This window comes from Dreissena polymorpha, chromosome 15, assembly GCF_020536995.1.
Source record: "Dreissena polymorpha isolate Duluth1 chromosome 15, UMN_Dpol_1.0, whole genome shotgun sequence".
NCBI lineage: Eukaryota > Metazoa > Mollusca > Bivalvia > Myida > Dreissenidae > Dreissena > Dreissena polymorpha.
In genome coordinates, this window is record NC_068369.1 from 30,426,836 (window position 1) to 30,442,927 (window position 16,092).

The 16,092-nt window shown below is 35.1% G+C and overlaps 2 protein-coding genes across 2 annotated transcripts; both read right to left on the reverse strand.

Moving 5' to 3' along the window:
• Positions 1-4,637: 4,637 nt before the first annotated feature.
• On the reverse strand, positions 4,638-10,468 carry LOC127860638 (uncharacterized protein CXorf38 homolog). Its single transcript, XM_052398862.1, has 4 exons — positions 10,331-10,468; positions 7,760-8,410; positions 5,898-6,056; positions 4,638-5,183 (listed from the first exon to the last, which is right to left on the reverse strand). Exons 2-4 carry the CDS (start codon positions 8,333-8,335, stop codon positions 4,866-4,868), a joined length of 1,053 nt encoding a protein of 350 aa, XP_052254822.1. The 5' UTR covers positions 8,336-8,410; positions 10,331-10,468; the 3' UTR covers positions 4,638-4,865.
• Positions 10,469-11,334: 866 nt separating this feature from the next.
• On the reverse strand, positions 11,335-14,131 carry LOC127859659 (uncharacterized). Its single transcript, XM_052397165.1, has 3 exons — positions 14,065-14,131; positions 12,931-13,345; positions 11,335-11,341 (listed from the first exon to the last, which is right to left on the reverse strand). Exons 1-3 carry the CDS (start codon positions 14,129-14,131, stop codon positions 11,335-11,337), a joined length of 489 nt encoding a protein of 162 aa, XP_052253125.1.
• Between the last annotated feature and the right edge of the window lie 1,961 nt (positions 14,132-16,092).

A 16,092-nucleotide genomic window follows, 5' to 3' on the forward strand; every position in this document is an offset into this window, starting at 1 on the left:
CGAAAATTTGCCAATCTGAAACAACTTTTCTCAATTTTGTCAATTGACCAAACCGTGAAAAGATCCCTTTAATACACATTGTGTATTATTCATTGAACATTGAAATGAACAATGAAGAAAAAGTGTCGATATTGCTAATATTCGTCCATATCCGCACTTTTCGGTCATATCCGCAAATATGAGACATATACGCATTTTAGACGGACCGCTTTTTACTCGGGATACTCGTGATACCTACCCGAATGGGAGACAACTTTTTAATTAAGAAAATCCCGAATTAATCAAGGGCGCCACCTATTTTTTGAAATACATAATTACACGAGCAAATGATTCTTCCTATGTGGCGCTTAGGCCCTATAGATTTGAAAATACACGGATTATTCTAAGTAGAGAGTGTTTTTTTCCGACATATTACGCATTTGTTTATAATAATAATTTGTTAATAATTTGTTTCTTAGTTTATACATAGTTAAATTCAGCTTAGTTCAACCCATCCGCAAACGTACATACACTTACAAACCATTTGGAAACATGAGGACCTGTTTGAGTTGTGACATGGTGGATTTTTTTAAAAGCTAATCGATGTGTGTTTGAGTTGTGACATGGTGGATTTTTTTTTTGAAAGCTAATCGATGTGTTTTGTCTGTAGGTTCATTCAATTGAATCGCTAACGACATCAAACGATAGCTTTCAACGTATACAAGTTACTGCATTCACAGAGGGATTGGCTTGTTAACAATCTAAGACATAACTTTGCATTCTTCCAAACGAGATAGGACCTTGCAAAGGAGGTAGCGCCAATGCAACATATTTGATTTAACAATCGTATCAGAATAATATAATCACATGACTTATAGTTGATATAAACGTTTTCCTTTTTGACATATTGTTTTCAACGTAAATACGTTAACATATATAAATAGATAACATACACACGTTCTATAAATAAAACAGGAGGTAAATATGTTATTATATTAGAAACCAACTCAGTTAAGAAGTCAGCAACATAAATAAAACAGACTGTACACTATATACCGAAAAAAATGTAATACTCAATAACTTCATCAGCTAAAAACCCAACATACTCAAATCAATTAATTAAAAAAGTGTTGTTCAAACACTAAGGTAATTCAGGATAAAAGAGTTTACTTCTGCTTGAAAGAATGAGTTTTGTCCCCTGATCCAAATGCTTAATTTAAACAAAAATAACACGAGTTAAAAAATCTCTATAAGTCTAAAATGTGTTGTTTTTATCCACTAACATCTCAAAACAATAAAGGTAAGTCGGTCTGTATTCGTTACCTGTTTTATAATACTTTTCAATAAAAATAGTATATTCAATGACATATCTCTTAAATATCTGTTAACAGCACATTATTTTTGTATTTAGACTTATGATACTTTTCGTTTCGATTTGATATCATTACGAACTAATTAAGACGAAAAAATATTGAAAAATAAACCTGAAATACCACACAAAAAGGCACCAAAAATTAGGATCAGTCCTGTTAGTGGAAACCAACAACTTTGTATTAAACGCCTTGCGTAGTTGGTAGAAAACAATTAAAACGACAAGCAATATTGCAAAGCAATATTGAAGCATGAAGTTCAAACTTCGATATATAAACAAAACCTTATTCAAGCATTTGACCATACATATCGTATGTACAAGTTGCTAGTTTCTATTATACGGATCATGTTAGCCCTATAAAACTTTGATATACCTTCACTTATATTGATAATTTGATTATGGTAGTGATTGATAATATAAAATTTACAATTTACTGGGCCTTTAAAAGTTGGCACTATATGGGTCACCTTGTTTAACACGTTGCGTGTTGATAACGTATTCACGAAGTAATATTGCGCTGTAATTGTTGGAAGAAATCATTACAAATGTATTATTAACAGGGGGCTGGTTAAGGTTGTATATACGGAGGCGGATCACGCATAGATGCATACGCCCGTTCAGTGTAACAGCTGTGTAGTGTTAATTCTTTTTATAATCTAATACAGATAAGCCTTTTAACACTTCAAGGCTTTATTAGAAAAAATAATTGTTTTGATAAAATATGTGTCAAAATGCGCACGACTCAGATTATATATTTGACAATTAAAGTATTCAATTAACAAATATAAGTCCTGGGAATATAATACATGTACGAAATAACCGCGATAACAAAAATGTCACTTAATTATAGCTTAACATGCGCTTTGGCACCACTTCCTGTTTTTTTTAAAGAGATTTGCTTCTCACACAGGAAAAAACATTGATTTGCTTTTAAAAACTTCACCAAGTCACAAATTATAATATTATATAGGTCTTTACGTTTCAAAATGGGCTATGAAACGTATGTTTCTGGACAATTGTGGATGAACTATTTTTCGCTGAATCGCATCACATTCACCGATTTAAACGATTTTAAAAATAATTCGGAATAAGTTGAAAAAATATAAAATCTAATCAAAATGTAGAATGCTCAATGTATTTCTAAATCGTCCGGTCCTTAGCGGTGGTGGTCGTGTTTAACGGAGGTGTTTATACTTGAGTGCAAATCTATGTGAATGTATGATTTAAAATCGTTAAAATTTATTGGGCCGCCGCATACAACTTCATTTTGAGAAACGGCAATTTATATAATACATAAATATACAAATAATTTGGAAAGCGTCAATGGTGCCAGCGGCTACGGTAACGACGCTTTGGAACGGTATATTTAAAAAGATAGACATCGTATTATTGTCAAGTTGTCGTCGTCATCGAACTATCTTGTCATATTCGAGGAACTATGGTGTTTTCGTCGCAAAAAACCGTGTCATTGTCATCAAACAATCGTATTCTCGTCATCGAGCTATCATTGGTCGTAAAACATCGTGTCACTGTCACCCAACAATCGTATTCTCGCCATAAAGCCATCACTTGTCGTAAAACCATCGTAAGATTGTCATCTTACAATCGTGTTCCTGCCATCAAGCCATCATTTGTCGTAAAATCATCATTTCATTGTCGCCAAACTATCGTGTTCTCGTCATCAAGCTTTCATTTGTCGTAAAACCATCGTGTCATTGTCATCCAACAATCGTATTTTCGTCATCAATCCATTATTTGTCGTAAAACCATCGTGTCATTGTCACTCAACAATCATATTATATTTTCGTCATCAAGACATCATTTGTCGTTAAACAATGTTGTCATTGTCACCTAAGAATCGTGTTCTCGTCATCAAGCCATCATTTGTCGTAAGACCATCGTGTCATTGTCAACCAATAATCGTGGGCTCGTCATCAAACCATCATTTGGCGTAAAATAATTATTTCATTGTCACCCAACAATGGTGTTCTCGTCATGAAGCCACATTTGTCGTAAAACCATCGTGTCATTATAATCCAACACTCGTTTTCTCATCTTTAAGCCTTCACTCGTCGTAAATCTATCGTGCCATTGTCACCCAACAATCGTGTTCTCTTATCAAGCCATCATTGTATCGTCAACAAACCATTGCGTAATCATGATCAATCTTTTGTGTCATATGAATCGAGCCATCTTGTGATCTTGTGATTTTAACATCGAACCATCATGTTATTGCCATCTTACACTCATATCATTGGCATAGGGTCATCGTCATCAAATATTCGTGAAACCAAACCAACTTGTCATTGGATATTGATATAATCGTTAATAATCCAATCACAATAAACGTCCGAACCTAATTTAACCGTCATTTTCGCCAAACCATCAAGTAATCGGTCTGTCACCATCCTGACATCATCATCAAACGATAACATCAAAGCTGGAAGTGCGCGTAATCCTAAACGAACCATCTTGTCATCGACATTGAACCATCGGAAACGAACAATAATGTCATCAGCATCGAACCATCGTGGCATATTTATCGAACTATAGTATCATCATCATCGAATTATCGTGGCATCATCAATACAATTAGTGAAACGTGCATCTAATCAACGTGTAAATAACACACTGTCATTTGTAGCGTGTCATCAAACACTCGTTTCACCTAAGCCTCCTTTCATCGTCATCAAATGTTCGTGTTATAGTTAAATAACCAGATTATTTACGCCATTGTCCCAACCAACTCGACATGGTGTCACAACCATGGCGTCATCGTCGCCGCGAAACGTATACGTCGCCGCGAAACGTAATACTGGCACATACATTTTTTAGCTTAGAGTATTTAATTACACATATTGCATGTCCGCATTTAACAATAATAAATGTTCTTGCTTGATTTGGACTACATTGAATATCCATTTAAATGTCCCATGTTTAGATCATATTTATATGTTATATATATATCTGCTGTTTGAACATACACAAGCAAGCTTGCATGTATGTCAATAGGTCTTTTACAACCATTTAACGGCCTCTTCATGAGTTTTGTTATGAAGATGATCTAAACATTCAAATTTATGATGCATCTAACATTTTTTGTTAGATATACAGTTGTTATTGGTACTTATTTTAGTATTGTCCATTGTGCTTCAAAATGTTACAATTCTATTGGACTGAATTGTGCCCACCCATTGATAAGTAAACTTGTATTTAAATTAAGGTGTATTTTTTTAGTAGTATCTAATTAAAAAGGTATTGCTATGGTATTAATCTTTAAAACAATTAAATAAATATCACTTTGCAAATGTTGATGAGTTCGATAAAATTAATTTTATCCCCCATGCTTTGCATTAACCGTAATAAGGCGGTGACCCAAGTTAAATTCATGTATGTGTGTGTTTGTTGTGTATGTGTATGTCTTTTCTTTGTTCCTGGCAATAAACGAAGAATCACATGCTTAAGTAAGGTTTATCTCCGGCTGGTGCTGCTGCTGCTGAAGATGCACTTTGTTTTAAATATGAAACCTGAAATCGATTGTTAGACAAATGATACGGTCAGACATACCTTCACAACATTGCTCGTAATTACATTCGTAAGGCTTTCGATAATATCCATCCAGAACACCTTTACATTTGTCGGTGTGTTGATCCAGTTCCTGTTTACATGTGTCGACGTGTTGTTTTAAATCCTTCTTACAACGTTTAAGGTACACCCGAATCTCATCAAGCGTTTTATGTGAACTATGTTCAGCTTGTTTTAGAGTGTCTTGTGCAGCCTTTAATAATTGAATCATTTCCGCTGTGGTTATTTTAAATACGTCATTTGCAAGCTGCAAACAGAAGGCGATTAGTTGGCATTCGTTTTTAACAATGTATTACAGATTTTGGCATGTTTTGAAGTTTGTCGTTAAATTCGTTATATTGATAAATGCAAACATTGGATCTAAAAAGCTCCAGTAAAAATTCAAGAATAAAATTTAAAAAAAGGAAAAAAGTAGCCCACAGCAGGGCTCGAACCAGTGACCCCCGGTGTCCTGGAGTTACAACCAATTAGACCGCTCGACCATCCTGCCAAGTATGTATGAGAAGCGTATTTTATACTTTATATACGCAATCATCGTAGTTCGCAAAATTTAACGACAACAACAGAACTCTCCAAATTATTCAATCGTTTAGCGTTGCAAAGCTTTATAATTCTAAGGTTTTAAAATCGTCAAAAGATGCATATAATGGCTATACTAGACCATGGTAAATGTTAAGTATCACTGTTTCTTCACAAATATCATAACTAAAACGAATATTTGCGAATCTGAAACATCATTTTTAATTTTGTCAATTTACCAAAACGTGAAAAGATCCCTTTAAGAGTTTCTTTTAACATCTGACTATTGGTAAATGTAGAAACAGGTTTAATACAAGTATTCTGTGTACATGTATTTCGATTTAATACAAAGTCCTCTGTTCTTCAAAGCGTATTATAGTGTTTTACTTACATCATGGTGAGGCTAATTAAAACCAGTTATATGTTCGTCCTAACATTTTACATCTCTTAATTTCCTCACAGCCTCTTGTGCACTTCCGTCGTTTGCGAGACACATTGGGTCAGTCAGCAGGTCATTCAGTGTTGTAAAGATATCCTGGAGATCTCTGTCTGTCACTTTACATTGAGACGAATGTCGGACAATTCGTCCAATATCTCGTGCCTTTAAAAATATTCCACATTTTATATCATCAATGTGACAATATAATATATGCAATAGTATTTGTTAAAGCAAAATGTATCAAAATATGAATACACGCTTACAATAATCTATTGACCTAAACGTGTAAAAATCAGATCTCTACGTTAGGTTATACTTTTTTACAAAATATCATGTTTACAGACATGCAATACATTTTGAACGTCCTGTTACCCGTTCACTTTTAAACTCTGAAATATATTTAGCTGTTGGGATCATAATATGTGTGTTAAGTAATACAGACTAAACAGTGACCGAAGTGCAAAATAAGTGCAATAATTACGTGAAATTAATGCTGTTGGTTTATTGAACATGATAACTTTAGTGTGGTTTCGTAATTTCGACTCCCAATAGTTCTATATTTTGAAATTTGTAAAAAATAACATTAAAATATAATTATTTGAAGAATTAAAAGTGTTTGAGCAACGAAAGTGTGATGTATCTGCAGTACAGTTGCAAACATGAATTAAAGTTATTGATATTAACTCAATAAGCTTGTGTAATAATATAATGTTATTAATTAGTTGAATACATATAGACGTTGTTATTGAGCTAAAGACAGTCGTATTGGCCTAAGGCCACAGGCCGAAGGACAATACGACTGTCTGAAGCTCAATAACAAATAAAATATGAATTCAACTAATTTATGACAATTTTATTAATTAACTTTATAATATTATTCAGAAGAAAAGCTTGAATTTTACTTTCCAATTACATGTTTTTGCTATTCAACAAAATGGCGACCAAAAATTGTCGAATTTTTAGATTCTCATATAAGGCCGAGTTTTTCTTGGTTTCTTATTGGCTGAATCTCGTATTGGCCAATTTTTTGCCGTATAAGCCGTGTTTTATCTACATTGGCCGCTTTTTACTCGTATAAGGCGAGTTTCGAGCTGTATTGGCGAGGCTCAACTTGTATGAGGCGAACAAATTGAACACATTCTTATCTAATATTATAAAGTTAATTAATAAGATAAAAATATTTCGCATATATCTTATTTCGGTAGCTGTATTTTAAAGAAACTATATGAAACACCTTCATTTCCCGAAAAATGAGACTATATTATTCCAATCATTATAATACGTTTGGATATTAAATGGTGAAATCAATCATTATAACGTGAAATTACGGATGCTTTACTGGATATGTTTTACTTTAATTTCATCAAGTGTTCTTGCATAAAATATTCGTTTTCCTGCTTTTGGTCAGAGTTTGATTAGAAGCAATATGATATCCAACTGTGTGTAGGATTTATCTACATTACCACACGTCGTCTTATATATAAAACGTGTTGCATTGATTAATCACGCAAAGAGAGAGAAAACACCGTATTTAGCTTGAAATACAAACACTACCTTTAATTTAAATATAAATTTTGAATTAATATTTAACATAACTATTTATTTCCATATTTTTAGGATTTTGTTCAGCCATAAAACTTCGTGAAAACGTTGATGTTAATTTTAACGGAACAACAACGTGTAAACATAATAATAGTGAGCAGGTGGGTCCCAGCTGTGCTCTGCCTATGTGTGATTATTTCTTATTTTGGTGGTTAAACGCTGGACTTCAATAAACTGTAAACTGCATATTTGAAAAACCTTAATTAAGCAAGTTTATAGCCAACACAAGAATATACACACGCGTGCAATAAATATATTATTACCTTTGTTAGTAGACATGAATTATTGGGTTTACCCGGAGGTATGGGAAAGGAAAACTTGGAATCGAAGTGTTTGCAGTTCATCATAAAACTGATAATTCCGTTGAAATCTGTCTCTTTAACCGAACTCTTGTCAGCATAACCATCCGGAGGTAAATAAGCCTTTGCTATTTGCCAAGAATTGGAGGCCCATTGATCCGAGGATGTATTCCTCCACGACGGTTTTGTATAACGATGTGCCTTTTCAATTTCGATTAGAACTTTGTCGCATATGCTTAAAGGACATGGCCGGGGTTGTTTTGCAATGGAATCATGCATAACTGTACATGTCCCGCGTGCTCCTCGTTTATTGCATGTTCCTGGAGTGGGGCAATTAAGCAAGTTCGCTGTCAAACAACCATTACATGTGCCCGGTGCCTGTCCACCGGACGAGATGGTGTTGTACATACATGCTTGTACAAGTTTAGCCTCGTTTTCCACGAATGGTTCTAAACCAGACTTTGCTATGTCTACTGCCAACCACGCCTTGAGCCAGTTCGTCCTTTCTTTCTCAGTGAACACGTCAGCAAGACTCGACATTTTTATTTAAATGAGCTCAATAGTCAAAGGTAATTACATGTTCTGTTAAGAATCGCACGCCTTCTTGAATGGAATCTGTAATATAAAAACAAATATGCTATTCGAAAAGATTTGGTATTTGCATATGTAGAACTCCAGTTGTATTTAAATTGTTTAGCACTTTATATGCATAATAATAATAAATGCATAAACTTGATGAGGAGAAGATTAAGAAATAATAAATAACCGCGGCCGAAAGTTCAAATGTTAAGGGGTTTCACACGAGTGTGAAGGACGAGTGATTTGATAAAAGGTAAGGACAACCTTTTGTAACTTTTAATGTAAACGATTGGGGATTTAAACGAGTTGTGCGACCTGCCTTACCGACGATTAGCCCAGCATGTTAATATTTAGAGTATAGTATTCTACAAGTAATCAATTTCATATCGGGGTGTGGGGTGTACTACGGTGCTGTGTAGAATTGCCACTGTTTTCTCTATTATATCTTCTTTTGTTTAAAAGCCCTTTTAAATGCACAAAATCAAAACGATATCTATAATATTGATACGCGTTAATAATTTTTTGACAGAAGATACACCTAACTTAAGAGTTAAAAGCTTTTTAATGGAAATTGTTGGGTGTGGGATCTTGACCACTCACGCGGAGAAAACAAAAGTAAAATGTATAAATCATAATTAAGAAAGCCATACAGTCAACAGTAACTTATACTTGTAAAGATATTAATGATAGATTTCTTTCGATGAACATGTAGTAGTATCATTAAGTAATATTTATGCACTTAAAAACACACAATAACCATAATAATTCCACAACGATACGCATTTAAATGTTTTTATTTCATGAACGGTAAAAGTGATAGGGTTTCCTCAAGTTCTGAAGTAAGTTTATTTTAATCAAAAGAATCTTTAAAACAATAAAATGATAGATATCTGGTGATATTTAAATCCTACTTAACATAAGTTTACTGAAAGATGAACAAATCTTAGTGATAAGAGTCGTATAGTCTTGCTTAGATAGAAGTAGTTTCCCCGTGCACTTTAAAGAGATATTAACCATACAATAATTAAATCGACCTATATATGACACTTTCTATCAAGATTGAATCGCAATCCAAACGTGAACCAGGCTTTTGGAAAAAAGATTAAATTTAAACAGATTACGGTGTTTAAGTAAAATTAAATATTGACGATCGATTACAATAAAATGGTTAACAAACTATCTGGAAGAATTAAAATAAGGAGTAAAACGCATGTCCATATAATTCTCTAAAAGCATATTACGTGAACGCTGAAAATACCTAGCATCTTCGGGTTTAACACTATAAAGATTCTGCCAGTACAAGTTAAAAGCTTAAAGCTAAAAGAAAAATTATTTTAAAGAATCTACACATGAAGAAATTGGGAGAGTTTGTCAGTTCAGGATGTATTTAATGTTTGTAACAAGAAACAACAAATACTAAATATTTTATTAGCAAAAACCATCAAGGGGATTCAGAAAATATATATTTCCGAATACTAATGGCATGCACTTTAATAACATGGAGGGTAATTTGAATTAAGGAGACAAGTTCAATAACTCGTTTTCTAAATCGAACGCCGGATGAATTCACGTGCGTTTTAAAAGTTATAGAGTAAGCATTGTACTGAAACGAAATAGTTTAGCAATTTAAGAACAAAAAAGGGTTTAAATCAGGTTTCACTCAAATAAAAATTTTTAGCTCTACAAAAACACTGAAGGATTGAAGCAATTAGAATGAAACACGGACGGACAAACGTCGGATAGAATAGAATTAAATCACATTAAGAGAGAGAACTAAAAAAAAAAAGAAAGATGTCATAATTGTACATACTATAATATATTAGTAGATTCAGCGAGTGCGGAAAAACAGCTGTCTATGGCGCAATTACATAAGTGATACATAATTGCAACCTGAAGTTTAAGAATAAAATTAATTTAAAAATTAAACAGTTTATATCAATAAACAAGTACACGAACCTTGGCGGCAGGATTGCAGCGCTGTAAGCGTGCAGTCATTTAAATAAAACATGCTGCGTTGAAAAGTCTAAGCTCGGCGTTAATTTTTAACATTTGTTTTGAAAGACAATCCAGAATGTGACATCGCCGTGTGACATGTGAGGACTTATCTGATTATTTAAACACATGAGTGCAGATAATACAATTATGACAACTGATTAGACAGTGGAAAATAAGATAAACAGGTACTGTGTATTTAATGAGGCAATTATCCTGTTTATTAGTGTTATATATGCAAAAATAATAGTGTAGATAATAGCAATAGTATAACATTTCAAAGCACCGGGCCCTATAGGCATATACTTCACGAACAATTAGTTTCTAAATCATTATTTTTCATTAAAGATCTTTATTTATGAAGATTCGAAATACACATTAATCAACAGATCAGTAAACCACAACTTTTTCAAAAGAGATCAATGCGCCAATAAATATCGTATTATAAAAGTATGCGTTTATTTGCGTTTACTATGTATTCTATGTTTCTACTAAGCACAAAACATTCTTCATACCTCTTACATGTATACTCAATATACTTTTCATCACAAAATTTAACGACCAGTCTTTATATCAGTCTGTGCTTGGAGATTTGTGTACGTGTTTTGTCCGTCGTGCGTCGTCTGTCGTGCTTCATTCGTTGTGCGTCAACATATCATTCAAACGACATTTACTCCTACTTGCATGGCAGATTAAAAAAAATACATTAATGATTCTTGGGAGACCATCTTGAGAAGTTGTACAAATTGTTTCGGTCCGCTGCATATATAAGTAATTAGATATAACAAATAAAAAAGTACAAGTGTTAAATCTTAATAGTTGAGTCCACAAGGGTAATGGATTAAATGTTTGGTCTGTAACCTAGTTTATAAGTATTCTCTATGTATGCTTGAAGTATGTCCTTGGGGACAAAACTGTAATCGCCCCAGGATTTACATTTATACAGAACTGAAGAGTAAATAAATGTGTTATTCTCTGTAACCGCAAGGGTCAGGGATCTAATATTTGGAGTGTAACATCATCTGGTAGTCTTCTAACAAGTTGGTTCAACTCATGTCACTAGACTAATAAAGACCGAAACCTGTGGGTTACTCGTTTTCTTCCTATGCATATTGTGAAAAAATAACAAATCTTCCCCTATGAATTTGCAAGGCCAATATGTTTGCTATTTGGCTTGTAAGATTGTATTGGTGCCCTGTACCAAGTGTTTTTCAGATCTCAGCCATTTAGCAAAACTTACCACGCCGTAGAAGTTACTTGTTTTTAAAGTCTATATTTATTCGAGCCTTAAACATCGTATCTGAAATTGTTAGCCAGAGAGGTTTGGTGTATGGCATCATCGTACGGTTTTCATCTAGAATTCATGCCCTTTTTACATTTGCCTTTTAAATATAAATACGGTATGTTTGGAACAGACATAATGAACTAATAAAAAAAATTAGAATGATTTATACTACCATTTTTTACATGTTTGTAATGTTACAACTGAACATGCAGATTCTATTCTAAAACAATGGTGTTGTGTTTCTATCAGCAAACGTTTGATTATGTAAAGTTTCATAAAGAAGCTTCAAAACAATGTAATTGCTGATATTGCGTTATACATAAATTAGTACATTTTAAAGCTATAGAAGGCATTATTTTGGATTGTTGTTGTCTTTCAGGCTTGCGAAAGGGAGGTCTATCCACCGTCAACGTCTCTGAATGATGTCTTCTTCAACTGGCTGCTGGTTTGATCTTCTCCATAATTCTTCGTTATAGATCTTGTCTGCCCAGCGGATCTTGAGGATCTTCCTATGGCAGGTGTTGATGAAGACCTGTATTGTTTTTATGGTGGTGACAGTGTTTTTCCAGGTCTCTGCTCAATAGAAGAGTAGTAGCTTCATGATGGTATTGAAGAGCCTAATCTCCGTGGTGATGTCAATGACGCTGGATCCCTAGATGTTCTTCAGCTGATGGAAGGCTGCTCGTGCTTTACCGATGCGGGTTCTGACGTCTACAACCTTTCCTCCCTAGTTGTCCAGAATGCTGACGAGGTAGGTGAAGCTGTCCACCTCCTCCAGCGCCTCGCCTTGGACTGGGATGGGTGTGTTGTTGGATGCGTTGGTCCTGAACACCTTGCTCTTTCCTCTGTTGATGGTGAGGCCTTGTCTTTTCCTGGATCTGTTTTGGGGTTTGGAGACAAAAGCCAAATCATCGCCAAAGTCAAGGTCTTCCAACTGTTTCCAGAGTGTCCGCTGAATTATATTGCGCTTCTGCCTCGTTGATGTTTTATTACCCAGTCTATGACCAGTAGGAACAGGAAAGTTGAGAGTAAGCAGCCTTGACTCACACCGGTTCTCACTTTAAAGGCATCCGTGAGCTGTCTGCCATGAACAATTTTGCAGGTCATTCCTTCCTGATGATGTTGGTGATCTTTTCATTAGTGCCTCAGACTCCAGAGGGACTCTCGGTCAACGCTGTCGAATGTCTTTTCATAGTCAATGAAGTTGACATACAACGGCGAATTCCACTCCAGGGATTGTTCCAGAATGATGCGCAGGGTTGCGATCTGATCCATGCACGATCTCTCCTTTCGGAAGCCTGCTTGTTGGTCGGAAAAATGCGGGTCTACTGAGTCTTTCATTCGGTTCAGCAGGATCCGATTAAACACCTTTCCTGGGACAGACAAAAGTGTGATTCTTTGGTAGTTGGAGCAGGAGCTGAGGTCGCCTTTCTTGGGAAGCTTGATGAGGTTACCCTCTTTCTGTTGGAATTTCTTCTTCTTACCATATCTTGCTGAAGAGCGGGTGTAGTAGCTCCTTACTGGTCTCCACGTCAGCCTTAAGCGCCACAGCCGGTATGCTGTCAGGTCCTGCAGATGTGCCTTTCTGCAATTGCTTGATGGCGCTGCTGATCTCTTCCTTTGTGGGGGTGCAGCATTTGATTGGCAGATCACTTGTAGCTGGCAGAATCTCCGGTTGGTTCGCAGGAGCTGGCCTGTTGAGTAACTCCTGGAAGTGCTTTATCCACCTCTTCTTCTACCCTTCATCATCTGTTATTACTCCTCCATTTTAGTATCTTACTGGCCTCTCTGGCATGGCAAACTCTCCTGCTGATCTCTTGGTGATGGAATTTAGATCTTTAGTTCTGTTCTGATAGGCTTCCTCTTCTGCTTTTATTGCAAGCGTCTCCAGGTAGTTCCGCTTGTCTTCTTTAATACTTCACTTAACGCACCTATTTGCTTCGGTGTACTCTTTCTGAAGCGTCTCTGCTGATATCCACTCCTTGTGGGTGTAAGACTTGGAGCCCAGTACTTCTTGGCATGTTTAAATCACTGCCTCTTTCACGTTCTGCCACTTCTGCTCTATCGGCCCTTCTTCAAGCAGCTCCTCTAAGACCTGGAACTTTTTGGAGAGTGACCTTGAACTCTTCTTGCTTCCAGGTGTCTGTCAGAGTGACAGTGTTGTACCGTTGGCGTTGGCTGGGCCCCCCTGTCCAACTCTTCTTCAGCTTTAGTTTCAATTGGGCGACATGGAGATGATGGTCCGAAGCCACGTCTGCTCCTCGCTTGACACGTGCATCCTGAATAATGCGACGAAACTTCCAGGCGATGCACAAGTGGTCAATCTGGTTCTTCGTTCACAGTTCTGGTGGCACCCAAGTTGCCTTTTGTATCCGTCTTTGATGGAAAACACTTTCTCCGATGACCAGGTTACTTGTGGCGCAAAGGTCGGCGAATATCTCCCCGTTGTCGTTCATCTCGCCTAATCCTTGCTTCCCCATGATCTCCTCATATCTTCAGTTGTCATTTCCGATCTTGGCGTTGAAGTCACCCATTAGAATGATGATGTTTCTCTTTGGTCTGTCTTATCAGCAAATACTAAAATAAAATAAAGACTTGATATTATAACATAATATACAGAAATGAAGACTGTACAAAAGATACTGTCATTTAATAAAATCGCGTCTGGCAATATGCTGTATCACAATCCTGAATTTTGGAGTGAGAGTATAAATGTGATTGTATGATGATCCTTAACCTATCCGTCTTATCGTGCTATGCTTTTTTGTTTATTTTATGTCTTAAATATAGTGGATAATACCCAACAAGATTTGCTGAAGAAACCAAACTTATCGACGAAGCAAACGCATGATTAAGAAAGGCTCTTCTGTTTTTGATATAATTTATATTGCAGCAACTATATATTTCAAATCCAGAATATTATTTGTTTAAATAAAAGGAATCCAAGGTTACTGAACTGTTACATACGCACGAGCCGAGACACCATTTCTAAGCCGTTCGCTTTTAAGATCGTTGCAAGACAGCAGAATTATTATTAACAAGCTTTAGTCTATGCAAAACCAATTAGATGTACGAATTAGACAAAAATAATTTCTGTTTAAAATATAATTGTTGATATAATTTGTATACTGTATGCAATGGAAAAAATCATTGACGTGGACGTACAATTATTTTAAATCTAGAGTTAAATAGCATTTTTACACTGATGCATTTAATTTGAAAATCGTATTAGAGTTCATGTTATCCATCACATGAACGATATAAATATTTTAATCACGGGCGTATAAAAGTTAAATTTAAATATCACGGTGACAGGACGTGTTTGTTTATCGTCTTTGGTATCGTCTATAACTATCTTAAAAATGACATAGATGAAATGTTACACTTACATTATTTATTTTAAACATAGATTATCGAGATACTGGCTTGAAATTGTCACGTGTTTTACACGGGTTCATATCATGGCATAGTTTAGATAGCAATATGATGGACTGGTAAGGCGACATTGGGCTGCTCAGATGATAAACTTAGATGATACTAGTGTTCTGATTTGATCCTATCTTCATAAAGGTCATAGAATTATTACTATTAGAAGTCAAGTGTCGGCGAATGATATATAAAGTTAGGATAACCGAGATAAATTAATGTCTAAGTTAAAATATAGAACTTTGAAAAGTGACAGTTGCATTAAAAATAATTACAAACATGTCATGATGTTGGCAGTTATAATTTAATTGTTGTTCACATTGTGCATCTGACTGTTTTGTACTACCTGAAACGAAAATGGGTAATGTGAATTTTTTTTACTTTAAACAAAAAGATACAAAATGTATTCACCATCACGATCAATTGTTTATAAAAATATGGAAGCAGGACATCAGGACATAGCCCGCGTCCAATAACGTAGACAATAAGCACATAGGTGAATCATTTGAAATGCATTTAACGTACCACAATCAGCTAGCTGTTCGAAGAGAGCTTTCATTCAATACAATTATTAATTAAATAATTATCAAGTTAATTACATATAGAAAAAGATACTCCAATATGTATTTTTACTTAATGATGACTAAGTGCCACTACTTTGGCAACCAATGGTAAACAAGACATGTGTCAATAGGGCACACCTTTAGCTTAAAGGGTTTTAACACTTTTCGCGAAATTAACAGTCTAACTTAACACAGAAAACTGTACCGATAAAGCGTTACTGAATCAGCGTTTAATAGGACATTGTTAAGTGTCATTTTAATACACAGTGTATATCACTCTCAATAGTGACCTGTATTACTAAACAAACGCATGAAGTGTGTGTATATAACATTTGTCATATAATAATAATCTAACTTAGGTAATACCTGTACAAAGTGCATGGTTGAATCAAGGGAAATCAAACTTGGCTTTTCTCTAAATTCATTGCATATATCGGTAGTCTCCCTTAAAC

Coding starts and splice junctions, on each gene's coding strand:
- LOC127860638 (XM_052398862.1), bottom strand. CDS start 8,335: ATGTCGAGTCTTGCTGACGTGTTCACTGAGAAAGAAAGGACGAACTGG. Junction 6,057..7,759: donor ATTCATGTCTACTAACAAAG/GTAATAATATAT, acceptor ATATTTTTAAAG/GCACGAGATATTGGACGAAT. Junction 5,184..5,897: donor CTGTGAGGAAATTAAGAGAT/GTAAAATGTTAG, acceptor TTCTGTTTGCAG/CTTGCAAATGACGTATTTAA.
- LOC127859659 (XM_052397165.1), bottom strand. CDS start 14,131: ATGGGGAAGCAAGGATTAGGCGAGATGAACGACAACGGGGAGATATTC. Junction 13,346..14,064: donor CGCCGACCTTTGCGCCACAA/GTAACCTGGTCA, acceptor GTTACTCAACAG/GCCAGCTCCTGCGAACCAAC.